The sequence below is a fragment of the Symphalangus syndactylus genome, chromosome 17 (assembly GCF_028878055.3).
Source record: "Symphalangus syndactylus isolate Jambi chromosome 17, NHGRI_mSymSyn1-v2.1_pri, whole genome shotgun sequence".
NCBI classification, from domain to species: domain Eukaryota; kingdom Metazoa; phylum Chordata; class Mammalia; order Primates; family Hylobatidae; genus Symphalangus; species Symphalangus syndactylus.
The window spans coordinates 36,109,550-36,136,319 of record NC_072439.2 but is presented as its reverse complement, the minus strand read 5'-3'; the positions used below and the strand labels follow the sequence as shown (position 1 = coordinate 36,136,319).

The 26,770-nt window shown below is 51.6% G+C and overlaps 1 protein-coding gene across 5 annotated transcripts; it reads left to right on the top strand.

The window, feature by feature from the left end:
- Positions 1-26,557, top strand: ESPL1 (extra spindle pole bodies like 1, separase). 5 transcript variants are annotated; one of them, XM_055248529.2, is made up of 31 exons: positions 1-298; positions 716-808; positions 985-2,046; positions 2,337-2,441; positions 2,606-2,726; positions 4,660-4,796; positions 6,739-6,932; positions 8,501-8,740; positions 8,963-9,107; positions 9,353-9,491; positions 9,704-9,843; positions 11,920-12,054; positions 14,319-14,438; positions 15,077-15,248; positions 15,942-16,070; positions 16,195-16,351; positions 16,869-16,978; positions 18,704-19,692; positions 20,760-21,129; positions 21,326-21,487; positions 21,872-22,085; positions 22,186-22,376; positions 22,879-23,006; positions 23,141-23,263; positions 23,753-23,908; positions 24,611-24,781; positions 24,905-25,009; positions 25,199-25,314; positions 25,495-25,578; positions 25,729-25,893; positions 26,192-26,557. In XM_055248529.2, exons 2-31 carry the CDS (start codon positions 728-730, stop codon positions 26,391-26,393), a joined length of 6,363 nt encoding a protein of 2,120 aa, XP_055104504.2. In that variant the 5' UTR covers positions 1-298; positions 716-727; the 3' UTR covers positions 26,394-26,557. The 5 variants fall into 5 exon arrangements, with proteins under 5 accessions (XP_055104504.2, XP_063477528.1, XP_055104506.2 ...); XM_063621458.1 differs by having other exon boundaries at positions 259-338; XM_055248531.2 differs by having other exon boundaries at positions 289-367.
- Positions 26,558-26,770: the final 213 nt, after the last annotated feature.

Sequence of the window (26,770 nt, the reverse complement as noted above, 5' to 3'; positions counted from 1 at the left end):
GGAGGAAAAGGGGTGGCATTACCGATAGCGACTAAGAGACGGGTAGCTGAGAGACTGAGCTCTGACTGGAAAAAAGGGAGAACCTGCACCCCCAAGAGGCCTTAACGCACAGAGCAGCAAGACCCCCCGGGGAGCCGCGGGAGGGCGCAGCGCAGCCGTCAAACTACAACTCCCAGCGTGCCGCGCGCCCGGCGTTGCGCCGCGCCCGCTGATTGGCAGCCGCGGATATTTGAAAGGAGGGGCTGGCGCGGAAAACGAAGGTTACATTTTGGATCCTCGCGGAGTACTGGTCAGGCGGGTAAGTTCTGTACCTAGGAAAGAGGGCGACCTCTGGGGCGGTAAGGCCGGAAGGGACTCGTGAGCGTGGGTACGTGCCGAAATGAAGGGGATCCCCAGCGCTGACGCAAGGAGAGGCGTGGGTGGCTCCTGGAGGGAGTGTCGGGAGGCCTTGGGACGGCCCCGGGCCGCTGAAGGGCTGGGCCGAGGCCTCTGGGGTAGCGCGGCGAGTGGTGTGGTAGTACGGTCGGGGATCTGCCCGGGGGAAGGAAGAGCGGAATCGTCCGTTTATAACGGGAGCACGGCGTCCTGGCGTGGGTTTTCTCCCCGATGAAATTTCTGATGTGATTCTTTGCCTCCTTCCACGACCTTCAGCCCTCTTCCCTTCCTCCAGTTAGCTTCATTAACGACCTTCTCTAATTGGTCTCCTTTTCCCTAGCTCTCCGGTGTCATGAGGAGCTTCAAAGGAGTCAACTTTGGGACTCTGCTAAGCAGCTGGAAGGAGGCTGAAGAGTTGCTGCCCGACTTGAAGGTGGGGGTGCTGCCTGGCTCAGGATACACCTGGCTTTCCAAACTGAGCTGTTTTGTGTTTGCCTTTTGAAGAGATAGATAAGTAGGGGACCCTCTCTGAGCAACCCTATTTCTAGTTACTTTCTCTAACTCTTTCCTGCCTTTGCTAGCCCCATTCATATCTTTCTCTACTCCTAGGAGTTCCTGTCCAACCCTCCAGCTGGTTTTCCCAGCAGCCGATCTGATGCTGAGAGGAGACAAGCTTGTGATGCCATCCTGAGGGCTTGCAACCAGCAGCTGACTGCTAAGCTAGCTTGCCCTAGGCATCTGGGGAGCCTGCTGGAGCTGGCAGAGCTGGCCTGTGATGGCTACTTGGTGTCCACCCCACAGCGTCCTCCCCTCTACCTGGAACGAATTCTCTTCGTCTTACTGCGGAATACTGCTGCACAAGGAAGCCCAGAGGCCACACTCCGCCTTGCTCAGCCCCTCCATGCCTGCTTGGTGCAGTGCTCTCGCGAGGCTGCTCCCCAGGACTATGAGGCTGTGGCTCGGGGCAGCTTTTCTCTGCTTTGGAAGGGGGCAGAAGCCCTGTTGGAACAGCGAGCTGCATTTGCAGCTCGGCTGAAGGCCTTGAGCTTCCTAGTACTGTTGGAGGATGAAAGTACCCCTTGTGAGCTTCCTCACTTTGCTTCTCCAACAGCCTGTCGAGCGGTAGCTGCCCATCAGCTATTCGATGCCAGTGGCCATGGTCTAAATGAAGCAGATGCTGATTTCCTAGATGACCTGCTCTCCAGGCACGTGATCAGAGCCTTGGTGGGTGAGAGAGGGAGCTCTTCTGGGCTTCTTTCTCCCCAGAGGGCCCTCTGCCTCTTGGAGCTCACCTTGGAACACTGCCGTCGCTTTTGCTGGAGCCGCCACCATGACAAAGCCATCAGCGCAGTGGAGAAGGCTCACAGTTACCTAAGGAACACCAATCTAGCCCCTAGCCTTCAGCTATGTCAGCTGGGGGTTAAGCTGCTGCAGGTTGGGGAGGAAGGACCTCAGGCAGTGGCCAAGCTTCTGATCAAGGCATCAGCTGTCCTGAGCAAGAGTATGGAGGCACCATCACCCCCACTTCGGGCATTGTATGAGAGCTGCCAGTTCTTCCTTTCAGGCCTGGAACGAGGCACCAAGAGGCGCTATAGACTTGATGCCATTCTGAGCCTCTTTGCTTTTCTTGGAGGGTACTGCTCTCTTCTGCAGCAGCTGCGGGATGATGATGTGAGTTAAGGACCTGGAGGTAGGGTGGGGACGTGTCTGTGGACTCACTACCAGCCTAGGGTATTTGGCAAGATCTGGAAGTCCTGGCTCCCTCCTTGTTAAGCTGCCCCTGGATGGTGCCTATCGAGCCAGCAAACAGCCTAGTCTATCCTGAGAGGGCAGTGGCCTTTCTGGATGTCCCTCCTCGTGCTCCCTGGGCTCTGTCAGCTCCCCAGGACTCCGGGTCAGTCTTCAGCTTGGAGCCCTCTTTATCTCTGCTCCTCATACCAACCTTCCGCTTCCTTCCTCAGGTGTATGGGGGCTCCTCCAAGCAACAGCAGTCTTTTCTTCAGATGTACTTTCAGGGACTTCACCTCTACACTGTGGTGGTTTATGACTTTGTCCAAGGCTGTCAGGTACTGTCTGGTAATCAAGGAACCTGGACTAGGCTCACAGGATTTGGGGTTGCTCCACTGCCCTCAAACAGCTTTGGGGTTGCTTGGCTTTGGGTGTGGAGTGGGTGGAGGTCATCTTGGACCCAGCATGACTCCTCACTCTCAAACCCTTCTTGTCCCTTCAGACGGTTGATTTGGCTGACCTGGCCCAACTAGTGGAGAGTTGTAAATCTACCGTTGTCTGGATGCTGGAGGCCTTAGAGGGCCTGTCGGGCCAAGAGCTCACGGACTACATGGGGATGACCGGTTAGTGCCCTGGGTCCCAGGCACAGAGTTCGTGGGAGGGTCATCACCCATTAGGCAGGTTAATAGTACTTGCTGCATGGTTCTGACCACTGTGAGGGTTCCTTATGGTTCAAGGAGGCAGTGAGAGAAATGTTGATAAGTATCAGCTACTCTATGTTTAACACCAGTAGAGAAGTGATGAGGCTAACTTATAACAGCAGACACTATTTCCTCGACTGGAATCTAACTTGGCATTAACAGTTATACCTCATATGCAGTCTTATGACCTTTCAATATATTTTTTATTTCCATTTTTTTAATGTTTTTTTTCTTTTTCTTCACTTATCAGAATCCAGAAATCATTACAAATGACCTTTTTGTATATTTAAGTGTTTTTGTTGTTGTTGTTTTTGAGACAAGGTCTTGCTCTGTCACCTAGGCTGGAGTGCACTGGCACAATCATGGCTCAACACAGTCTCAACCTCCTGGGCTCAAGCGATCCTCCCACCTCAGCACCCCCGAGCTCACCTTGCAGGTTCAAGCGACTCTCCTGTCTCACCCTCCCACGTAGCTGGGACTGCAGGCGCGCACCACTATGCCTGGCTAATTTTTGTATTTTTTGTAGAGATGATGTCTGGCCATATTGTCCAGGCTGGTCTTGAACTCCTGGACTCAAGTGATCTGCCCGCCTTGGCCTCCCTGAAACCCTGTCTCTACTAAAAATACAAAATTAGCCAGGCAAGGTGGTGCATGCCTGTAATCCCAGCTACTTGGTAGGCTGAGGCAGGAGAGTCGCTTGAACCTGCAAGGTGGAGGTTGCAGTGAGCCAAGATTGCGCCATTGCACTCCAGCCTGGGCAAGAGGGCACTCCAGCCTGGGCAACAAGAGCAAAACTCCATCTCAAAAAAAAGGAGAATTCTTCCCACAGAGTACTGAAGACTGACTTTATTTTCCCCTAGTCACTATGTTGATGGCCAAGAAGCTGCATAAATAAGTTATTATCATTTATTCAGCAAATATTTGTTGCCAGGCGCAGTGGCTCATGCCTGTAATCCCAGCACTTTGGGAGGCCGAGGCGGGCGGATCACAAGGTCAGGAGATCGAGACCATCCTGGCTAACATAGTGAAACCCCGTCTATACTAAAAATGCAAAAAATAAGCCGGGCGTGGTGGCGGGCGCCTGTACTCCCAGCTACTCAGGAGGCTGAGGCAGGAGAATGGTGTGAACCCGGGAGGTGGAGCTTGCAGTGAGCCGAGATCACGCCACTGCTCTCCAGCCTGAGCGACAGAGCAAGACTCTGTCTCAAAAAAAAAAAAAAAAATTTGTTGAGTACTCACTGTGTACAACGCACTGTTTTTAGTACTTGGATGTGTCAGTAAACAAAACAAAGATTCCTTCCCTCATGCAGCCACGTTCTAGTTTGCGGGGGAGAGATAAACAGATTCAGTAAATAAGTGAATTATCAACATATTAGAACGTGATAAGAAATGTGGGGGAAAGGAAAAGTAGAGCAGGATAAGAAAGGGAATTGGGAGTCTAAGGTGCATGATGGGGGGCAAGTTACCACCTTAAAGGTGGTCAGGGTAGACCTCATTGAGAGGGTGACGTGAGCAAAGGCTTGGAGGATGTGAGGGAGTCAGCCATGTGGGTTCCTGGAAAAGAACATCCCTGGCAGAAGAAACAGCCAGTGCTGAGGCAGGAGGGGTTCTGGTTTGTAAAACAAGTGCAGATGGGTTGAGTGGTGTGGGTTCATCATACTAGAATGAAGGGCATGGGCCTATTTGGGGCAGGAAGGGGAGAGCCGCCCCTTCCTTATTCCTAGCAGTAGGGGTTCCTGTCTGATCTGGAAGCTGCTGAACTGACCACAGATCCAGCTGATCTCTGCTGCCTCTCCAGGAGGAGAGGGTGGTGGGAGCCTTTCCTACGGTCAATTGTGCCTTTTCTCCCCTGCAGCTTCTTACACCAGTAATTTGGCCTACAGCTTCTATAGTCACAAGCTCTATGCCGAGGCCTGTGCCATCTCCGAGCCGCTCTGTCAGCACCTGGGTTTGGTGAAGCCAGGCACTTATCCTGAGGTGCCTCCTGAGAAGGTACAAGGGAATGAGAGGTGCAGGAAAGGAGCTTATGTGGTTGGGGAGTGGGGGGAGCAGGAAAGGGCCTAGCCAGCACCCTGCCTTGGAGTGGGGGGTTAGTGGCAACATGTTGGCACCAGTATCTGGAGCAGTGTTTCCCAAACCTCACTGTACTGTTACTTACTGTTTTTCTTTAGATTGACTCACTTTTTTTTTTTTTTTTTTTTTTTTTTTGAGACAAGTCTTGCTCTGTCGCCCAGGCTGGAGTGCAGTGGCACAATCTCGGCTCACTGCAACCTTTGCCTCCCAGGTTCAAGCAATTCTCCTGCCTCAGCCTCCCAGGTAGCTGGGATTACAGATGCCCACCACCACGCCCAGCTAATTTTTGTATTTTTTGTAGAGATGGGGTTTCACCATGTTTGTTGGCCAGGCTGGTCTCGAACTCCAGACCTCAGGTGATCCGCCTGCCTCGGCCTCCCAAAGTGCTGGGATTACAGGTGTGAGCCACCGCACCCGGCCTGACTCACTTTTTATATTTAGCCTGGTCCTAAGCTACTGGTTTCCAGCCAAGCTGCATATTAGAATCACCTGAGTGACCTTTAAGAAAATTCTAATGCCTGCCCCAAGTTAATTGCATCAGAATCTCTAGTGTTTGCCGGGCGTGATGGCTCACACCTATAATTCCAGCACTTTGGGAGGCTGAAGCAGGTGGATCACCTGAGGTCCGGAGTTTGAGACCAGCCTGTCCAACATGGTGAAACCCCATCTCTACTAAAAATACAAACATTAGCCAGGCGTGGTAGCACGTGCCTGTAATCCCAGCTACTTCAGAGGCTGAGGCAGGAGAATCGCCTGAACCCAGGAGGTGGAGTTTGCAGTGAGCCGAGGTTGTGCTACTGTACTCCAGCCTGGGCTACAGAGCAAGACTCCATCTCGCATCTGAATATTTTCAAAGATCCCCCAGATGGTCCTTTGAGCAAGGAGAGTGAGAACCTGGGTTCTTTTTTTTTTTTTTGAGACGGAGTCTTGCTCTTGCTTTGTCACCCAGGCTGGAGTGTAGTGGTACAATCTCGGCTCACTGCAACCTCTGCCTCCTGGGTTCAAGCAATTCTCTGGCTCAGCCTCCTGAGTAGCTGGAATTATAGGCATGCGCCACCATGCCCGGCTAATTTTTGTATTTTTAGTAGAGACAGGGTTTCATCATCTTGGCTGGGCTGGTCTTGAACTCCTGACCTCATGATCCACCCGCCTCGGCCTCCCAAAGTGCTGGGATTACCGGCGCAAGCCACCGCGCTGGGCAAGAACAAGTGTTCTTAAGCAAGAATACCTGTGAACTGATGCGTTGGCGGGATTGGCAAGCAAGATGGGTCATAGCGGGGCTTGGGTTTCATCTTAACTGAGATGATAAGCCTCTAAAGGATTTAAGTGGAGGCAAGACAGCAGACAGGCATTTTGGATTTCCCTGACTTCGCTGTGATGAATGGAGTGCAGGAGAAAAGACTGGGTAATCAGGCTGCTATAGTATCCTAGGCAGGGAAGAGTGGGCTGAACTGAAGCAGCTGCACGAGGGATGGAATGCAGTGGATGGGTGCAAGAAGCCAAGGATTAACCTGGTAGGTGACTGGCGGGAGGGACAGCGAGAGAAGGGAACATCAGAGATGGCCCCACATTTCTGACTCAGGAGAAGGCAGTGCCATTTGCTGAGAAGGATTACAGGAGAAGCAGGTTTTCAAGGGTGTGGATGATGAACATAGGGGTGGAGTGGATTGCAGCTTCTGAGTTGAAGGCACTCAGTATTTCATTCTTAGGTGTCTCCTGCCTTGGGTGGGGGTGGCTCAGGATGCCCACCTGCCAACCCCGCCCCCCCATGTGGTGTATGTACCTATGCATGCATATCCCCTTCCACCATACACACTTACTGGTTGCTCTCCAGTTTGGTCTGTTCTCTTTCTCTGGTCAGTTGCACAGGTGCTTCCGGCTACAAGTAGAGAGTTTGAAGAAACTGGGTAAACAGGCCCAGGGCTGCAAGATGGTGATTTTGTGGCTGGCAGCCCTGCAACCCTGTAGCCCTGAACACATGGCTGAGCCAGTCACTTTCTGGGTTCGGGTCAAGATGGATGCGGCCAGGGCTGGAGACAAGGAGCTACAGCTAAAGTGAGTTGAGGGCCAGACGCAGTGGCTCATGCTTGTAATCCCAGCACTTTGGGAAGCCGAGGAGGGTGGATCACTTGAGGTCAGAAGTTTGAGACCATGGCCAACATGGTGAAACCCCGTCTCTACTACAAATATAAAAATTAGCTGGGCATTGGCCGGGCACGGTGCCTCATGCCTGTAATCCCAGCACTTTGGGAGGCCGAGGCGGGCGGATCATGAGGTCAGGAGATCGAGACCATCCTGGCTAATACGGTGAAACTCCATCTCTACTAAAAATACAAAAATTAGCCGGACGTGGTGGCAGGCGCCTGTAGTCCCAGCTACTCGGGAGGCTGAGGCAGGAGAATGCCGTGAACCCGGGAGGCGGAGGTTGCAGTGAGCCGAGATCGCGCCACTGCACTCCAGCCTGGGTGACAGAGGAAGACTCTGTCTCAAAAAAAAAGTGAGTTGGGGAGGGGGTCAACCATGTTTCTCCCATGGATAGGGTGGCTTTTGGTACTCATGGTCATGTCCTTTCATCTTTATGTCTGAAAAAGACTAATTCCTTCATTCATTAGTTATTCATTGAGTGCTTACTATATGCTAGCCACTGTGCTACTTGGGGGGTATAGTGGTGACAGTGGTCTTGCTTTCATGGAGCTTATATTCTACTTGAGGAGATATTTTTAAAAAGTACATTTTGTGTCTGTTCTTTTTTTTTTTTAATAGAGACAAGGTCTCACTATGTTGCCTAGGCTCGTCTTAAACTCCTGAGCTCAAGTGATCCTTCCACTTTGGCCTCCCAAAGTGCTAGGATTACAGGCATGAGCCAATGCGCCCAGCCTTCATGTATGCTCTATGAAGACAATTAAACTGATTTGCTAAAAGAGTTAGCAACTTGAGGTGGGTTATTTAGGAAAGCCCTTTTTGAAGAAGTGATAGATGAGACCTGAGGATGTGAAGGAATCTACTCTGTAAAGATCTCAGGGAGCCTGAGCAACAAAGCGAGACCTTGTCTCTACTTGAAAATATTAGCCGAATGTGGTGGCATGAACCTATAGTCTATTTACACTTAGTTAGGAGGCTGAAGTGGGAGGATCACATGAGCCTGGAAGATCAAGGCTGTAGTGAACCGTGATCACGCTATTGCACTCCAGCCTGGGCAACAGAGTGAGACTGTCTTAAAAAAACAAACAAAAAACTCAGGGAAGAGAATTCCTTGCAGAGAGAGTAGTAAATACAAAGGTTGCAAGGTGGGAACAAACTTGGGACCATGCTTGAGAAAGCCAGCATGCTGGGGGTAGTAGAATAGGGGTATAGGATGGGGAACCATATGGAATGAAGGTGGTCAAGGTGGGCAGTGGCCAAGTCACACAGGGCCTTATAGGCCATGGTCAGGGCTTTGGAAATGATTCCTAGTGGGAGCCCACTGCCGTTTGTTAAACAGAGGAGCAGTGCAATCTGATTTAAATTTTTAAAGCCATGACTGGAAACTTACTGAGCAAGCCAAGGCTGGGGCTCCTCAGCATGGGAGCAGAGGCTTTATGCCTCCTGGGATCCACCCTGGTGTTCAGCATGCCCTCTCTCAGGACTCTGCGAGACAGCCTCAGTGGCTGGGACCCGGAGACCCTGGCCCTCCTGCTGAGGGAGGAGCTGCAGGCCTACAAGGCAGTGCGGGCCGACACTGGACAGGAACGCTTCAACGTCATCTGTGACCTCCTGGAGCTGAGCCCCGAGGAGACACCAGCCAGGGCCTGGGCACGAGCCACCCACCTGGTAGAACTGGCTCAGGTGCTCTGCTACCACGACTTTACGCAGCAGACCAACTGGTAAGGAGTAGTAGCTGCGGAGGCCACTCTTGCTCCTTGCCCTAGGTCCTCTCACCCTCTTGAGAACCAGTTTCCCTCTCCACATCCCTGAGTGCTCCCTTCATCTTGTGGCCATGGGAGTGCATGCAAAGGGCGAGGCCAGCTGTTCTGCAGCCAGCCCTTCCCAGGGCACCGTGGCAGATACTCATAGTAGGCCCAGCTAAGCACATCTTCTCCCTGCAGCTCTGCTCTGGATGCTATCCGGGAAGCCCTGCAGCTTCTGGAGTCTGTGAGGCCTGAGGCCCAGGCCAGAGATCAGCTTCTGGACGATAAAGCACAGGCCTTGCTGTGGCTTTACATCTGTACTCTGGAAGCCAAAATGCAGGAAGTGAGTGTGGCTGCTGTGGGGCTCAGCAGAACTGGGTGTGGGAATTATTGTCCTTGGGCCCCCAACAAGTTGGTATCAGCCCTTTTTTTGTTTTGTTTTTATTTTTAGAGATGGGGTCTCTCTGTTGCCCAGGCTGGTCTTGAACTCCTGGGCTCAAACAATCCTCCCACCTCAGCCTGCCGAGTAGCCAGGACGATAGGCCCGCACCACTGTGCCCTGTTTTATACCCCGATCCTCCCATCCAGGGTATCGAGCGGGATCGGAGAGCCCAGGCCCCTGGTAACTTGGAGGAATTTGAAGTCAATGACCTGAACTATGAAGATAAACTCCAGGAAGATCGTTTCCTATACAGTAACATTGCCTTCAACCTGGCTGCAGATGCTGGTGAGGGGTAAATGGAGTGTGGCATGGGCATCTCCATGGCTTCCTAAGAGTGGAACAGGGACCCCTGGTGAGGGAAACCCTGACCTTGTAGGGTAGGAGGTTGTGGAAGCAGTGGGAGGTTGGCGTAAAGGGCAGAGGATGTTATGGAGGAAGGCAAGTTCTCTCCAGATGGCCCATGCTGAGACAGCAGTCATTGTCTTCTGGCTTAACAGCTCAGTCCAAATGCCTGGACCAAGCCCTGGCCCTGTGGAAGGAGCTGCTTACAAAGGGGCAGGCCCCAGCTGTACGGTGTCTCCAGCAGACAGCAGCCTCACTGCAGATCCTAGCAGCCCTCTACCAGCTGGTGGCAAAGGTAATGGGGTGGGGCATTGAGGGGGACCCATATAAACAAGGACTAAACCAGAAACAGCTCCTTTGCCTTCTTTGGCCTGTGACCGTGCTGAGAAGCCATGAAAGCCAATGATGGAGGCGCAGGGCTGTATCACCAGTGTTATTTTAAATCCAAGCTCCCTCATTCATTAGTGTATGGCCTTGGGCAAGCTGCTTAACCTTCTAAGCCCAAGTTTCCTTATCTCTAAAATAGGGGCCATGCTACTGCCTCGTGGCGTTATTATTCAGTGCGGCAGTGCATGGAAGAGGTATTGTGTAAATTGTGTGCTCAAATATTAGCTTTAGTCTGGGCAACATGGTGAAACCCCGTCTCTACAATAAATAAAAAAAATATAGCCCGGTGCGGTGGCATGTGCCTGTAATCCCAGCTACTCAGGTGGCTGAGGCAGGAGAATCCCTTGAGCCAGGAGGTAGAGGTTGCAGTGAGCCAAGATCGCGCCACTGCACTCTAGCCTGGAGGACAGAGCAAGATGCTGTTTCACTCTATTTCATTAAAAAAAAAGTTAGCTTTAATTATTAGATGATTTGTTACCTATCAGAAAAATACATAGATGCCTTTAGACACAATTTTACATTCTTTTTTTTTTTTTTTTTTTTTTTTTTGAGACAGAGTCTTGCTCTGTCGCCCAGGCTGGAGTGCAGTGGCGCAGTCTCCGCTCACTGCAAGCTCCGCCTCCCAGGTTCCCACCATTCTCCTGCCTCAGCCTCTCCAAGTAGCTGGGACTACAGGCGCCCGCCACCACGCCCGGCTAATTTTTGTTTGTTTGTTTGTTTGTATTTTTAGTAGAGATTCACTGTGGTCTCGATCTCCGCCCGCCTCGGCCTCCCAAAGTGCTGGGATTACAAGCGTGAGCCACCGCGCCCGGCCCACAATTTTACATTCTTATGTGTGCCTTCTTTTTTTTTTTTCAAGATGGAGTCTCGCTCTGTCACCCAGGCTGGAGTGCAGTGGCACAATCTGGGCTCACTGCAACTTCCGCCACCTGGGTTCAAGTGATTCTCCTGCCTCAGCCTCCTGAGTAGCTGAGACTACAGGCGCGCAACCACACCTGGCTACTTTTTTGTATTTTTAGTATAGACAGGGTTTCACCATATTGGCCAGGCTGGTCTCGATCTCCTCAGGTGATCCACCCGCCTCAGCCTCCCAAAGTGCTGGGATTACAGGCGTGAGCCACCACACCCAGCTTTCCCCCCCGCCCCCTCCCCCAACCCCGAGATAGAGTCTTGCTCTTTCACCCAGGCTGGAGTGCAGTGGTGTGATCTCAGCTCACTGCAACCTCCACCTCCTGGGTTCAAGCGATTCTCCTGGCTCACTCAGCCTCCTGAGTAGCTGGGACTATAGGCACATACCACCACACCCTGCTAATTTTGTATTATTGGTAGAGATGGGGTTTCACTATGTTGGCCAGGCTGGTCTCGAACTCCTGATCTCAGGTGACCCGCCTGCCTCAGCCTCTCAAAGTGCTGGGGTTATAGGCATGAGCCACTGTGCCTGGCCTATAAGGCCATGTACATTCTTATTTCAGGGAGTTTCACAAACTTCCTGAAGCTCTACCCTAGACTCCACATTAGGAAACAAACAAACAAAAAAAGCCTTTATACATGCTGTTAACTACGAGCTATTAGACCATATTTCTAGCAGGGGAAGCTACCTCAGCCCTAGATTTGAGACTTGGTTCTGCCACATACCTTTTATGTGAACTTAGACAAGCAACTTAACCCATGTGAGTCTTAGCTTCCTGTACTGTAAAATTGGGATTAGACTTGTTATGAAGGTTAGATGGCACTGATGCATGTAAGCCTGGGCACAGTGCCTGGCACATAGTAAGAACTCAGAAAATCCTGGCTATTGATGATGAATGGCATCTAGGCTTTAAAACAGTAGGGGCAGGGTGATGATTGCTTCCTCTGGGTAACCACATTCCACCCAGGCCCTGAGGTCAAACTAAAGTCCAAGGTCCCAAAGGGCTGGGGAGCAGAGGGTAGAAATAGAGGCTTGAGCAGGGGTGGAGTAAACTTGGCTGCTTCTGCTGACCAGCCCATGCAAGCTCTGGAGGTCCTCCTGCTGCTACGGATTGTCTCTGAGAGACTGAAGGACCACTCGAAGGCAGCTGGCTCCTCCTGCCACATCACCCAGCTCCTCCTGACCCTCGGCTGTCCCAGCTATGCCCAGGTGAGTGCCCAACCAGCCTAGTCTGGGGACTGCAGGGGGCCTGTAGCTTTAGAGGCCCACCTCTTCTCCGAGAAGACAGGATATCAAAGGGGCAGCTTCTCGGCCTTTTACCACCACAACTGACTGGAGAATTGTGGAGTGTGGAGCAGTTGGAGGCAGCTGTAAGAAGGGGAGTCATCTTTGTCCTTCCTGCAAAACCAGTTGTTCATTAAGTTTACAGACTGCTGCAGGAACCTACCGCCAGTCTTGTATTTCCTAACTGGTTCTGTTGCCCCAGTTGATGCTTCATTGCTCATGTAAAGCTATCACGGTGTCTCCTTGTTGGTCTCCTTGCCTCCAGTTTCTCCCTTTTCTACTTCATCTTCTTAAGGACCACTGGTAGGCACAGGTGTGATCTAATCTCTTTCCTGCTTAACCCTGTTCCCTTTTGCCCCAATAATACTTGCCAGCGCTTACGGCTGCAGTGTTTACCCCTGGATAACTTTGCCACAAAGTATCTCACTCTTACTATTTTTGCATCACTCTAGTATATTGACTTTGGAAACAGAAGACATCATTCTGTTTATAGCATTCTGTTTTTAGTGGTGTCATTTCCATTTACAAAATATAGTAATTCTTTTCTTTTTTTTTTTTTGAGATGGAGTTTCGCTCTTGTTGCCCAGGCTGGAGTGCAATGGCGCGATCTCGGCTCACTGAAACTTCCACCTCCTGAGTTCAAATGATTCTCCTGCCTCAGCCTCCCGAGTAGCTGGGATTACAAGCACCTGCCATCATGCCTGGCTAATTTTTGTATTTTTAGTAGAGACGCAGTTTCACTACGTTGGCCACGCTGGTCTCGAACCCCTGAGCTCAGGTGATCCGCCCGCCTTGGCCTCCCAAAGTGCTGAGATTACAGGCGTGAGCCACCACATCTGGCCAAAATATAGTAATTTTTTTTTTTTTGTGATGGAGTCTCTCTCTGTCGCCCAGGCTGGAGTGCAGTGGCTCAATCTCGGCTCACTGCATCCTCCGCCTCCCGGGTTCAAGCAATTCTCCTGCCTCGGCCTCCCAAAGTGCTGGGATTACAGGCATGAGCCACTGTGCCTAGCAGCCTGCTTATTTTTTAAAATTTATTTTATTCATTTTTTGAGACAGGGTCTCACTGTGTTGCCCAGGCCAGAGTGCAGTAGTATGATCATGGCTCACGGCAGCTTTGACCTTCTGTGCTCCAGTGATCCTCCCACATCACCCTCCCGAGTAACTGGGACTACAGGTACATGCCACCACACCTGGCTAATTTTTAAATGTTTTGTAAAGACAGAGTCTCACTATGTTGCCCAGGCTGGTCTTGAACCCCTGGGCTCAAGTGATCTCCCACCTCAGCCTCCCAAAGTACTGATAATACAGGCATGAGCCACCGTGCCCAGCTATTGTTGACTCTCTATATAGCTTTAATCTAAAAGTGGTTAACCAGGCTGGGCGCAGTGGCTCACACCTGTAATCCCAGCATTTTGGGAGGCCGAGGTGGGCAGATCACCTGAGGTCGGGAGTTGGAGACCAGCCTGACCAACATGGAGAAACCCCGTCTCTACTAACAATACAAAATTAGCCAGGTATGGTGGCACATGCCTGTAATCCTAGCTACCTGGGAGGCTGAGACAGGAGATCACTTGATCCCAGGAGGCCGAGGTTGCGGTGAGCCAAGATCACACCATTGCACTCTAGCCTGGGCAACAAGAGCGAAACTCCGTCCTAAAAAAAAAAAGTGGTTAACCAAGTGTTAAATGGACATTTTAGAGAGTGAATCAATAACTCCTATGCAGATTATAATATCTGAAATAATGTATTATTTATTGGACATGTTGAACATTTTGCTTGTAAATGCTTTACTCCACTTTTTTTTTTTTTTTTTTTTTTTTTTTTTTTTTTTTTTTGAAACAGAATCTCACTCTGTTGCCCAGGCTGGAGTGCAGTGGCATGATCTCCATTCACTGCAACCTCTGCCTCTCGGGTTCAAGTGATTCTCATGCCTCAGCCTCCCAAGTAGCTGGGATTACAGGCGTGTGCCACCATGCCCGGCTAATTTTTGTATTTTTAGTAGAGACGGGGGTGTCATCATGTTGGCCAGGCTGGTCTTGAACTCCTGACCTCAGATGATCCGCCCACCTTGGCCTCCCAAAGTGCTGGGATTACAGGCGTTAGCCACGTGGCCACCCTTATTTACTCCACTTTCATTTGAAGAGCCTGACTGCCTTTCCTCATGTGCCCTCTGATTGCTTCCTTAGTTACACCTGGAAGAGGCAGTGTCGAGCCTGAAGTATCTCGATCAGACCACTGACACATACCTGCTCCTTTCCCTGACCTGTGATCTGCTTCGAAGTCGACTCTACTGGACTCACCAGAAGGTATTTCTCACTTTCTTAATCTCCGAAGGCCCTGGGTATTAGAAAGAATTTAGGATTTTCTTGATGTTTGCCTGGCTTTTGAGATTTCCCTGGAGCTAGGCAGTATGTTCCTGACCCTGAGAGGCAGGCATATTTCCTAGCCTTGCCCTCGCCAGCGATTTGCTCACCAGTCCTCCTCTGGTAGCGATACAGTCCTTTTCCTTCTTCAGGGGCAAGGGGGAAAGTCTGTCCTGTGATGAAAAGCTGGGACATCAGTGATCCTGGGAAGGCATGGGAGCTCTGGACTAGAAATCCAGGGGATCGCAAAGACTTAAGTTTTCTCCCAAACTAGTTGTGTGACTTGGGCACGTCTTCTGCCCTCTCATGCTCTAGTTTCTTCTCTACGTTTTTATCATTCCTAAATTGGCGGACAAGTCACTGGTGAGGGCAAAGCTAGGAACTGTTACTGCTTCTCAGGGTCAGGAACATTATGCCTAGGTCCCGGGAGATCTCGAAAGCCAGGCAAATATTCAGAAAATTCTAAAATCTTTCTAATACCCAGGGCCTTCAGGGATGGGGCCACGTAATCTCCAGGGCCTCTCAAGTTCTGGAGTGCCTGACTGCACTTACTGCCTCCTCTGGCCCCTTCTCTCCTTCAGGTGACCGAGGGTGTCTCTCTGCTGCTGTCTGTGCTTCGGGATCCTGCCCTCCAGAAGTCCTCCAAGGCTTGGTACTTGCTGCGTGTCCAGGTCCTGCAGCTGGTGGCAGCTTACCTTAGCCTCCCATCAAACAGCCTCTCACACTCCCTGTGGGAGCAGCTCTGTGCCCAAGGTGAAAGAATAGGGTGGATGGCCCCCCTTGGATGACGTGTATGGTTTGTCTGCTGTCAGCTCTTCTCAAACCTCATCCCCTCTGCCGGCTAACTGTGTGGCCCAGCCTACCTAGAACCTGCACAGAGTACGCCTGGGGTAGCAGATGGGTTTCAGTTTGCCTGCTGACTCTAAACAATTGGTGACTGCCTGGAATACTAGGCTGAAAGGATTTTTTTTTTCTTTTTTTTTTTTCTGAGACGGAGTTTCGCTCTTGTCACCCAGGCTGGAGTGCAATGGTGCAATCTCAGCTCACTGCAACCTCTGCCTCCCAGGTTCAAGCGATTCTCCTGCCTCAGCCTCCTGAGTAGCTGGGATTACTGGCATGCGCCACTACGCCTGGCTAATCTTTGTATTATTGGTAGAAATGGTGTTTCACCATGTTGGCCAGGCTGGTCTCAAACTCCTGACCTCCGGTTATCTGTCTGCCTCAGCCTCCCAAAATGCTGGGATTACAGGCTTGGGCCACTGCGCCCAGCCAGCTGAAAGGATTCTGAGACCCCATGGGATCTCAGAGGGAAGGAGTTATGAGATTGATTAGCTCTGCCTGCCTTAATGCAGAAGGAAGCATGGGAAGCAGGCTTTGCTGCCTTAGTAGCTGAAGGTGGTGAAGTTCTGGCTGCATCCTCTCCCTTTTTCACCCCACCCACCACAGGCTGGCAGACACCTGAGATAGCTCTCATAGACTCCCATAAGCTCCTCCGAAGCATCATCCTCCTGCTGATGGGCAGTGACATTCTCTCAACTCAGAAAGCAGCTGTGGAGACATCGTTTCTGGACTATGGTGAGTCTGGGGAGGACAGCAGGGCCCTGTTGGAATGGACAGGCTATATAAGAGGGCTGCGGTTTTTTCTCCAGAGGATCCACACCGTGGCTGAGGGATGGTGGTCTTGTCTCTTTTGCTACAGGTGAAAATCTGGTACAAAAATGGCAGGTTCTTTCAGAGGTGCTGAGCTGCTCAGAGAAGCTGGTCTGCCACCTGGGCCGCCTGGGTAGTGTGAGTGAAGCCAAGGCCTTTTGCTTGGAGGCCCTAAAACTTACAACAAAGCTGCAGATACCACGCCAGTGAGTACAGGGCCAGAGGATACGGCAATGATGGCACCAGAGTGCCATGCACCCTTGAAAATGGATTCCAAACTGTTCCACAGATTACATGCTATGTTTAGATGCATTCGTAGAAAAAGGCATTCCACGGCTAAATAAGTGGGAAATGCTGAGTTAATCAAGGTTAGATGTTTTTATTTCCTATAGGACTCTCATGTCCTTCAGTATGCGGATATGCCTTGCAAATCTCCAAAAGGGAGATCTAGTGTAGTGTTTCCCTAAGAATGTTTTCCCACAGGATTCTTTTATTGAGGAATGCAGTTTGGGAAATCCTGTCCCAAGGCACAAGGAAAGTTGGGATTAGAGAGAAGTGTAGAGGGTTTTCCCCAGGGAGCCTTTAAGTCAGCTTAAGGGAGTGAATGCCTTTTGGAGGCAGGGAAGGACTGAGGTAGCTCAGCCTGGGAAAGAGGCAAAGAGAAAGACTCTCCAGGAAAACAAAGGATTCCTCTGATTGGTTCTCCTCTCCTCTCTCAACAAGGTGTGCCCTGTTCCTGGTGCTGAAGGGCGAGCTGGAGCTGGCCCACAATGACATTGATCTCTGTCAGTCGGACCTGCAGCAGGTTCTGTTCTTGCTTGAGTCTTGCACAGGTGAGCAGCCATGTCCCCATAACCATAGGCGGTGCTGAAATGACACACACTACAGCACATCTTTCTGTGTAAAGGTTTCGTTGCCTTTTTTTATTTTTGAGACAGACTCTCGTTTTATTACCCAGGCTGGAGTGCAGTGGCGTGATCTTGGCTCACTGCAACCTCTGGCTTCTAGGTTCAAGTGATTCTCCTGCCTCAGCCTCCCAAGTAGCTGGGACTACAGGCATGCACCACCACGCCCAGATAATTTTTTTTTATTTGTAGTAGAGACGAGGTTTCACCATGTTGGCCAGCTTGGTTTTGAACTCCTGACCTCAGGTGATCCACCCGCCCCGGCCTCCTAAAGTGCTGGGATTACAGGCATGAGCCACCGCGCCCAGCCTTTGTTCCCTTTTTAATCAGATACTGACTTCTGGTCCCAGGGCAACATTCCTTTGACTTTAGTCCAACTGTTGGTCTCCCTCTTTCAGAAAGCCTGTCCCAGACTTACCCTAGTTCTAGTTTTCAGTGCTTCCTAATACATTTTGGCTATTTAAATTTGATTTAGATAATACTTAGGGCCAGGCTCGGTGGCTCACGCCTGTAATCCTAGCACTTTGGGAGGCTGAGGCAGGCAGATCATGGGGTCAGGAGTTCGAGACCAGCCTGGCCAACATAGTGAAACCCCATCTCTACTAATAATACAAAAATTAGCCAAGCGTGGTGGCAGGCACCTGTAATCCCAGCTACTCGGAAGGCTGAGGCAGGAGAATCACTTGAACCCGGGAGGCGGAGGTTGCAGTGAGCGAGATCGTACCATTGCACTCCAGCCCGGGTGACAGTGTGAGACTCTGACTCAAAAAAAAAAAAAAAAAGGAAAGAAAGAAAGATAATATTTAGAATTCAGGTCCTCAGTCACACTAGCCACACTTCATGTGCTCAGTAGCCACATGGCTAGTGGCTACTATATTGAGTAGCACAAACATATCCTCAGGAGGGCTGAAGCTAATAATAAAACATTGCATTGATGGCACATTTTGTTTCCTCAATCACATATACTTCTAGTACTTCATTTGTCCCACACTAGACCCCATAAAGCTGCGTGGGAGCATAGATTAAATGAGAAAGTTGAGAAGTCAATGTTTGGGGCCAGGATCACAGGGTAGGAGGCAGGATTCAAGTGTGGGCTTGCTGGGGCCAGCCTGCTTTTCTCAGCCATGTGGCCCCTGAGCTGCAGGTGTGGGGGCTTTGTGGCCTGCATTTGATCCACTGTTGGTTGGAAAGAAAACAGATTTTTACCTCCGAGGCAGGTGGATCACGAGGTCAGGAGATTGAGACCATCCTGGCTAACATGGTGAAACCCCGTCTCCACCAAAAAAATACAAAAAATTAGCCGGGCGTAATGGCGGGCGCCTGTCGTCCCAGCTACTCGGGAGGCTGAGGCAGGAGAATGGCGTGAACCCGGGAGGCGGAGCTTGCAGTGAGCCGAGATCGTGCCACTGCACTCCAGCCTGGGCGACAGAGAGAGACTCCGTCTCAAAAAAAAAAAAAAAAAAAAGGATTTTACCTAAAAAATAATAAGCCATACTAATATTTGATGTTATACATTAATACATATATATACACATATATATACATGTACGCATATAAAACACATATATTAGAGAATTGGGCCCCAAGGTTGCTCAGGAAGTGCTTGATGCCATTTCTCCCCGTTTTGTAATTCTTGTTCTGCCTTCTCCCCAGAGTTTGGTGGGGTGACTCAGCACCTGGACTCTGTGAAGAAGGTCCACCTGCAGAAGGGGAAGCAGCAGGCCCGGGTCCCCTGTCCTACACAGCTCCCAGAGGAGGAGCTCTTCCTAAGAGGCCCTGCCCTAGAGCTGGTGGCCACTGTGGCCAAGGAGCCTGGCCCCATAGCACCTTCTACAAACTCCTCCCCAGTCTTGAAAACCAAGCCCCAGCCCATACCCAACTTCCTGTCCCATTCACCCACCTGTGACTGCTCGCTCTGCGCCAGCCCTGTCCTCACAGCAGTCTGTCTGCGCTGGGTATTGGTCACGGCAGGAGTGAGGCTGGCCATGGGCCACCAGGCCCAGGGTCTGGATCTGCTGCAGGTAGTGCTGAAGGACTGTCCTGAAGCCGCCGAGCGCCTTACCCAAGCTCTCCAAGCTTCCCTGAATCATAAAACACCCCCCTCCTTGGTTCCAAGCCTCTTGGATGAGATCTTGGCTCAAGCATACACACTGTTGGCCCTGGAGGGCCTGAGCCAGCCATCAAACAAGAGCCTGCAGAAGGTTCTAGAGTCAGGGCTGAAGTTTGTAGCAGCACGGATACCCCACCTAGAGCCCTGGCGAGCCAGCCTGCTCTTGATTTGGGCCCTCACAAAACTAGCTGGCCTCAGCTACTGTACTACCCAACTTTTTGCAAGCTCCTGGGGCTGGCGGCCACCATTAATAAAAAGTGTCCCTGGCTCAGAGCCCTCTAAGACTCAGGGCCAAAAACGTTCTGGACGAGGGCGCCAACAGGTAGCCTCTGCTCCCCTGCGCCTCAATAATACCTCTCAGAAAGGTCTGGAAGGTAGAGGACCGCCCTGCACACCTAAACCCCCAGGCCGGATCAGGCAAGCTGGCCCTCATGTCCCCTTCACGGTGTTTGAGGAAGTCTGCCCTACAAAGAGCAAGCCTGAAGTTCCCCAGGCCCCCAGGGTACAACAGAGAGTCCAGACGCGCCTCAAGGTGAGGTGGGACTGTCGCGAGGTGGTGGTGATGGTGTTGGATGGGGTTAGTCCTGGAGGAGAGTGTTTCATAGAGCAAGTGTCCCTGTGGAATAGCTCCCCAGGGCCTAGTGGAACTTTAATCTCCTGCTATCTGCAGTACCCCAACATCTTGCTTTTTTGTTTGTTTTTTGTTGTTTTTTCGAGACGGAGTCTCGCTCTGTCGCCCAGGCTGGAGTGCAGTGGCGCAATCTCAGCTCACTGCAAGCTCCGCCTCTCGGGTTCACGCCATTCTTCTGTCTCAGCCTCCCGAGTAGCTGGGACTACAAGCGCCTGCCACCACGCCCAGCTAACTTTTTGTATTTTCAGTAGAGACGGGGTTTCACTGCGTTAGCCAGGATGGTCTTGATCTCCTGACTTTGTGATCCGCCCGCCTTGGCCTCCCAAAGTGCTGGGATTACAGGCATGAGCCACCACTCTCAGCCTTTTTTTTTTTTTTTTTTGAGACGGAGTCTCACTGTGTCGCCCAGGCTGGAGTGCAATGGTGTGATCTCGGCTCACTGCAACCTCCACCTCTCGGGTTCAAGCAATTCTGCCTCAGCCTCCTGAGTAGCTGGGATTACAGGCAGGTGCCACCACACCCAGCTTATTTATGTATTTTTAGTAAAGACGGGGTTTTACCATGATGGCCAGGCTGGTCTCGAACTCCTGACCTCAGGTGATCCGCCTGCCTCAGCCTCCCAAAGTGCTGGGATTACAGATGTGAGCCACTGCGCTAGGCCAACATCTTTCACAGCAAGACCTAGTTCCAAGTCTCCCTTTGTTTCAGACAGAGACATTTTCCTTAACTCTAATGTTCCTTTTACCTTTTCATCCCACCTTCTGTTCCCTCATTTTCTCCCTCCTTCCACACCCAAGAGTCGCTGCCCCTGATCTAGAGTGTTGGGTGTCACGTGAGAAGTTAGTTCTGAAATCTTCCAGGGTCCTGTGCGATGGTGCCTGATGGTGCCTCCACTGCGCCACCTGCTGTCACAACGTGTCTTGTCACTGAAGACCTCTTAGCCCTTCACCCTTTCACTCTGATCTCAGGTGAACTTCAGTGATGACAGTGACTTGGAAGACCCTGTCTCAGCTGAGGCCTGGCTGGCAGAGGAGCCTAAGAGACGGGGCACTGCTTCCCGGTGCCGGGGGCGAGCAAGGAAGGGCCTGAGCCTAAAGACGGATGCTGTGGTTGCCCCAGGTAGTGCCCCTGGGAACCCTGGCCTGAGTGGCAGGAGCCGGAGGGCCAAGAAGGTGGCATCAAGACATTGTGAGGAGCAGCCTCCCCAGAGGGCCAGTGACCAGGCCAGGCCTGGCCCTGAGATCATGAGGACCATCCCTGAGGAGGAACTGACTGACAACTGGAGAGAAATGAGCTTTGAGATCCTCAGGGGCTCTGACGGGGAAGATTCAGCCTCAGGTAGGACAGCAAGGGTGGGGTGGAAGGTGCATGTTTTGGGGGTTTGTTCTGGGGCAAAGCACAAGCAGTAAGTGCTGCCAAGGAAGTAAAGGAAGAATGTTCTTTTGCTGACTCTAAGGGAGTGGATTACAGAAGGAAGAACAAAGAGAATGGCAGGGGGAGGGAGCACTGTGAAAAAGGCCTGCTCTCTCCCCAGGTGGGAAGGCTCCAGCGCCGGGCCCTGAGGCAGTTTCTGGAGAATGGGAGCTGCTGAGGCTGGATTCCAGCAAGAAGGAGCTGCCCAGCCCATGCCCAGACAAGGAGAGTGACAAGGACCTTGGTCCTCGGCTCCGGCTCCCCTCAGCCCCCGTAGCCACTGGTGAATATGCAACCCCTGACGTTGGTCACTTGGATAGGGCTGAGCTTCTAGGGCTTTTGACCCCTCTGTCTTTCCAGGCTGGATTCTGATCTGGATCCAGTAGCCTCAACCTGTGTTTGAACCCCAGCACTCTATGAGCTATGTGCAGGTCACTTAACCTCTCCAAGCTTCTATTCCTTCTGTAAAAATGGGGTTTAGGGGGCATGGTGGAATAAGTTGATGCCTGTTAGTTGAATGGCACCCCACTTGGCATGCTGCCCTTCATAAATGGTAGTTGCTGTTTGCCATGTGGGAGATGAGATAGGGACTCTTCCTTCTTGGAAAGTTCCTATCAACTGTGAAATAAGGAATTCAGCTGTACCAAGTGTCCTGATATTCCTCTAGGTCTTTCTACCCTGGACTCCATCTGTGACTCCCTGAGTGTTGCTTTCCGGGGCATTAGTCACTGTCCTCCTAGTGGGCTCTATGCCCACCTCTGCCGCTTCCTGGCCTTGTGCCTGGGCCACCGGGATCCTTATGCCACTGCTTTCCTTGTCACCGAGTCTGTCTCCATCACCTGTCGCCACCAGCTGCTCACCCACCTCCACAGACAGCTCAGGTGGGTGCTGACCATCCCCAAGACTCCTGCTGGGGCAGACTAGAGAGAAGGTCCAGACTTTGAAGGAATGGGACCTCACCCCTCCCTGTGTTGCTTGCAGCAAGGCCCAGAAGCACCGAGGATCACTTGAAATAGCAGACCAGCTGCAGGGGCTGAGACTTCAGGAGACACCTGGAGATGTCCCCCTGGCCCACATCCAGCGCCTCTTTTCCTTCAGGGCTTTGGGATCTGGCCACTTCCCCCAGCCTGAAAAGGAGAGTTTCCAGGAGCGCCTGGCTCTGATCCCCAGTGGTAAGCGGGCAGGCTTCTGGCTGGCTCCTCTGTCCTCTTCTGCATCTTCTTACTAAGGAGCTGGGTGAAGGAGTTTTAGGCATTGGTTAGTTTACATAGATGTATTACATAAGGTATGACCCTTACGTCATACCTTTTCACCTGTTAGCCTCTTAAATCAGGAAGGTTTTTTTTTTTTTTTAAACCTCAACTTTGAATTACCAGCAAATTCAGTGTCTTTCCTCAGAGGTGAGTTCAGATGACTGGGGTCTTCTGTACTAACATGAAACATATTCACATGATTTGAGTGCCTCACTTTGTTAGTTGCTGTGAGGGACACAAAGTACAAGTCATGGTCTCTGTGCACAGGGAGCTATTAGAGCAAGGGAGAGCACCTTGACCTCTAGTGACCAGGGAAGGCTTCTTGATGCTGTCTTGAGTGATGAATAGGGATTGAGTGCCCAAGACAGGGAAGGGAATTCCTTTAACAGCTGAATGATTCTGGCTGTATCTTGTGTGTCAGGGGTGACTGTGTGTGTGTTGGCCCTGGCCACCCTCCAGCCCGGAACCGTGGGCAACACCCTCCTGCTGACCCGGCTGGAAAAGGACAGTCCCCCAGTGAGTGTGCAGATACCCACTGGCCAGAACAAGGTAGGATTCCTGGGCCATGGAGCAAAGTTGAGCTGGATTGGGCTTCGGGTCAAGCTGCTCACATTCTGTGTTGAGGGAGGGAGAGATGGTGATCACGTGGACAAGCAGAGCTCTCACAGCCCCATCTCCCAAAGCTTCCTCTGCGTTCAGTCCTGAATGAGTTCGATGCCATCCAGAAGGCACAGAAAGAGAACAGCAGCTGTACTGACAGGCGAGAATGGTGGACGTGGCGGCTGGCACTGGACCACAGGATGGAGGTGTGTGCTCCTGGGGTGGGGTCAGGCCTGCCCTAGGAATGACCCGGGGGGTCCCACTGTCTTCTCTACCAGAGGGCCTGGGTCAGTGCTAAAGCCACTTCAAATCCTTTCTGGAAGTGTAGACCTAAATTTAAAAATATGTCACCTGGGGAGAACTTCAGAGCCCAGAACTTGAAGAATATATGGGAATGGATATTTAAAGATACGCAGAAAAAAAAGGACTTAAACCCAACTATCAGATTCCTAGTTTTAGCTTTCACTGCCACCTGTTCATATTTGTCACAACAGAAGGATAGATAATAGTCTATACTCTCCCAGTCTCAGAAAATGAAAAAAGTTTCTAGATTCTTGCCTTCTATGACTAACAGAAAGATACGTAAGACAGACATGCACATTGGAAAACGCGTTTTCTCATCTCCAAAATGTCAGTGCCTGTGAGAAAGAAGCTCGGTTTCCTCTCTGACTGAAGGGTCTGCCCTCTGCATTCAGGTTCTCATCGCTTCCCTAGAGAAGTCTGTGCTGGGCTGCTGGAAGGGGCTGCTGCTGCCGTCCAGTGAGGAGCCCGGCCCTGCCCAGGAGGCCTCCCGCCTACAGGAGCTGCTACAGGAATGTGGCTGGAAATATCCTGACCCCACTCTGCTGAAAGTGAGTGAGGAAAGCAGGGAAGGGGGCCAGGCCCAGTGGCTTGCACCTGTAATCCCAGCACTTTGGGAGGCCGAGGCAGGTGAATTGCTTGAGCTCAGGAGCTCGAGACCAGCCTGGCCAACATGGTGAAACCCTGTCTCTACGAAAATACAAAAATTAGCTGGGCGTGGTGGCAGGCACCTGTAATTCCAGCTACTCGGGAGGCTGTAGCAGGAGAATTGCTTGAACCTGGGAGGCGGAGGTTGCAGTGAGCTGAGATCACAGCACTCCAGCCTGGGTGACAGAGCGAGACTCCATCTCAAAAAAAAAAAAAAAAAAAAAAGAGGATAGGCGCCATGGCTTACGCCTGTAACCCCAGCACTTTGGGAGGCCGAGGCAGGTGGATCACAAGGTAAAGAGGTGGAGACTATCCTGGCCAACAGGGTGAAACCCCATCTCTACTAAAAATACAAAAATTAGCTGGGCTTGGTGGCACATGCCTGTAGTCCCAGCTACACGGGAGGCTGAGGCAGGAGAATCGCTTGAACCCGGGAGGTGGAGGTTGCAGTGAGCCTAGATTGCGCCACTGCACTCCAGCCTGGGCGACAGAGCAAGACTGTCTCAAAAAAAAAGAAAGCAGGGAAAGAGAAGAAACTGGACTTAATCCTTTCCCAGCAGCCATCATGAATGAAGATGGTGCTCACCACCACTGTTCCCCTGCAGATCATGCTCAGTGGTGCCGGTGCCCTCACCCCTCAGGACATTCAGGCCCTGGCCTATGGGCTGTGCCCAACCCAGCCAGAGCGAGCCCAGGAGCTCCTGAATGAGGCAGTAGGACGTCTACAGGGCCTGACAGTACCAAGCAATAGCCACCTTGTCTTGGTCCTAGACAAGGTAAGGAGCTGGGGCAGAGGGGCAGTGTCTAGTGGGGAGTGAGTACCAACTCATCCCCATGCCCCTTCTGACTTCTGCATATACCTGGCTGGGGACAGTAACCTCTTAGTGCTTTTTGCCCAGGACTTACAGAAGCTGCCGTGGGAAAGCATGCCCAGCCTCCAGGCACTGCCTGTCACCCGGCTACCCTCCTTCCGCTTCCTACTCAGCTACTCCATCATCAAAGAGGTGGGGTTCAGTGAGTGGTGTCTGGGGATGACTGGCGATTGGGGAAGACCTCAACAAAGAAGGGCAGAGAAACCTGAGAAGATAGGAGAGGGTCCTAGGAATGGCTCAGACATGGAAAGGGGCTGAGATTGTTAGAGCTTGGGCCTCTTGGTGAGACAAGCATCCTAATTGCCAGTGTCTCCTCCTCAGTATGGGGCCTCGCCAGTGCTGAGTCAAGGGGTGGATCCGCGAAGTACCTTCTATGTCCTGAACCCTCACAATAACCTGTCAAGCACAGAGGAGCAATTTCGAGCCAATTTCAGCAGGTCAGGGGAGCAAAGACAAGAAGAGGAGTGGGGAAGGGTAGACAACATACAGGGGCAACAAGCCTTTTCTCCAGAAACAGCTGTTGCAGCCCACCTTCTATCTAATGATCCCACTGCCATCTTTGCCACCTGACCCCTGCCATGCATTTCCCTATTCTCACACCCGCCTTCTCCCTGCAGTGAAGCTGGCTGGAGAGGAGTGGTTGGGGAGGTGCCAAGACCTGAACAGGTGCAGGAAGCCCTGACAAAGCATGATTTGTATATGTGAGTGCTTAAGGCAGGAATGTGGGGAGAGGGGCAGTCCTGAGGATGGTGTATCATCATGGGTTGCTTTGGGACTTGAGAGCCTCTGGAGACACAGGCAGAGGCCAGGTACTGCTAGCTCAAGACTCATCTCACCTCCTTCTGCCTTAGCTATGCAGGGCATGGGGCTGGTGCCCGCTTCCTTGACGGGCAGGCTGTCCTGCGGCTGAGCTGTCGGGCAGTGGCCCTGCTGTTTGGCTGTAGCAGTGCGGCCCTGGCTGTGCATGGAAACCTGGAAGGGGCTGGCATCGTGCTCAAGTACATCATGGCTGGTTGGTGAGTCTCCAAGGGCAAGACCCATCCTAGGGCATTAAGACTCCTGCCCTCACCCCAGGTTCTTTCCCAGGTCTGAATCCTGCCTCTCTTGTGCCCCATTTTCCTCCTATCCTAGTTCCCTGGCATGTCTGAACCATTAACCCTTAGCTCCCTTCTGTTTTCGTCTTGTAACCAAGGGCCAAGGGACTTTCTCATTGGTTCAATCCTCTCCACTCACCCACCCCCACCACCAATGGTGTTTTCCTATGTATTCTGTTTTAGAGCCCTTACTTTGTATTTCTCCCTTTTCTTTTCCCAGCCCCTTGTTTCTGGGTAATCTCTGGGATGTGACTGACCGTGACATTGACCGCTACACGGAAGCTCTGCTGCAGGGCTGGCTTGGAGCAGGCCCAGGGGCCCCCCTTCTCTACTATGTAAACCAGGCCCGCCAAGCTCCCCGACTCAAGTATCTTATTGGGGCTGCTCCTATAGCCTATGGCTTGCCTGTCTCTCTGCGGTAACCCCATGGAGCTGTCTTATTGATGCTAGAAGCCTCATAACTGTTCTACCTCCAAGGTTAGATTTAATCCTTAGGATAACTCTTTTAAAGTGATTTTCCCCAGTGTTTTATATGAAACATTTCCTTTTGATTTAACCTCAGTATAATAAAGATACATCATTTAAATCCTGTTTTGCGTAGTTTATCTGAGAACATTTAAAGACACGGCATGACTGCCCCCTTCCTGCTATGTGGTGACAGGAACAGGTTACAGGAGATCAAATTTGAGTGCCTGGGGAAGAAAGGCAAAGACACAGGACAAAGCCTGGCTGGGCCTCAGCAGACAAATCTGGAGGAGAAAGGGGCATCCAAATGCTAAGTAGAGACAGGCCCAAGGAA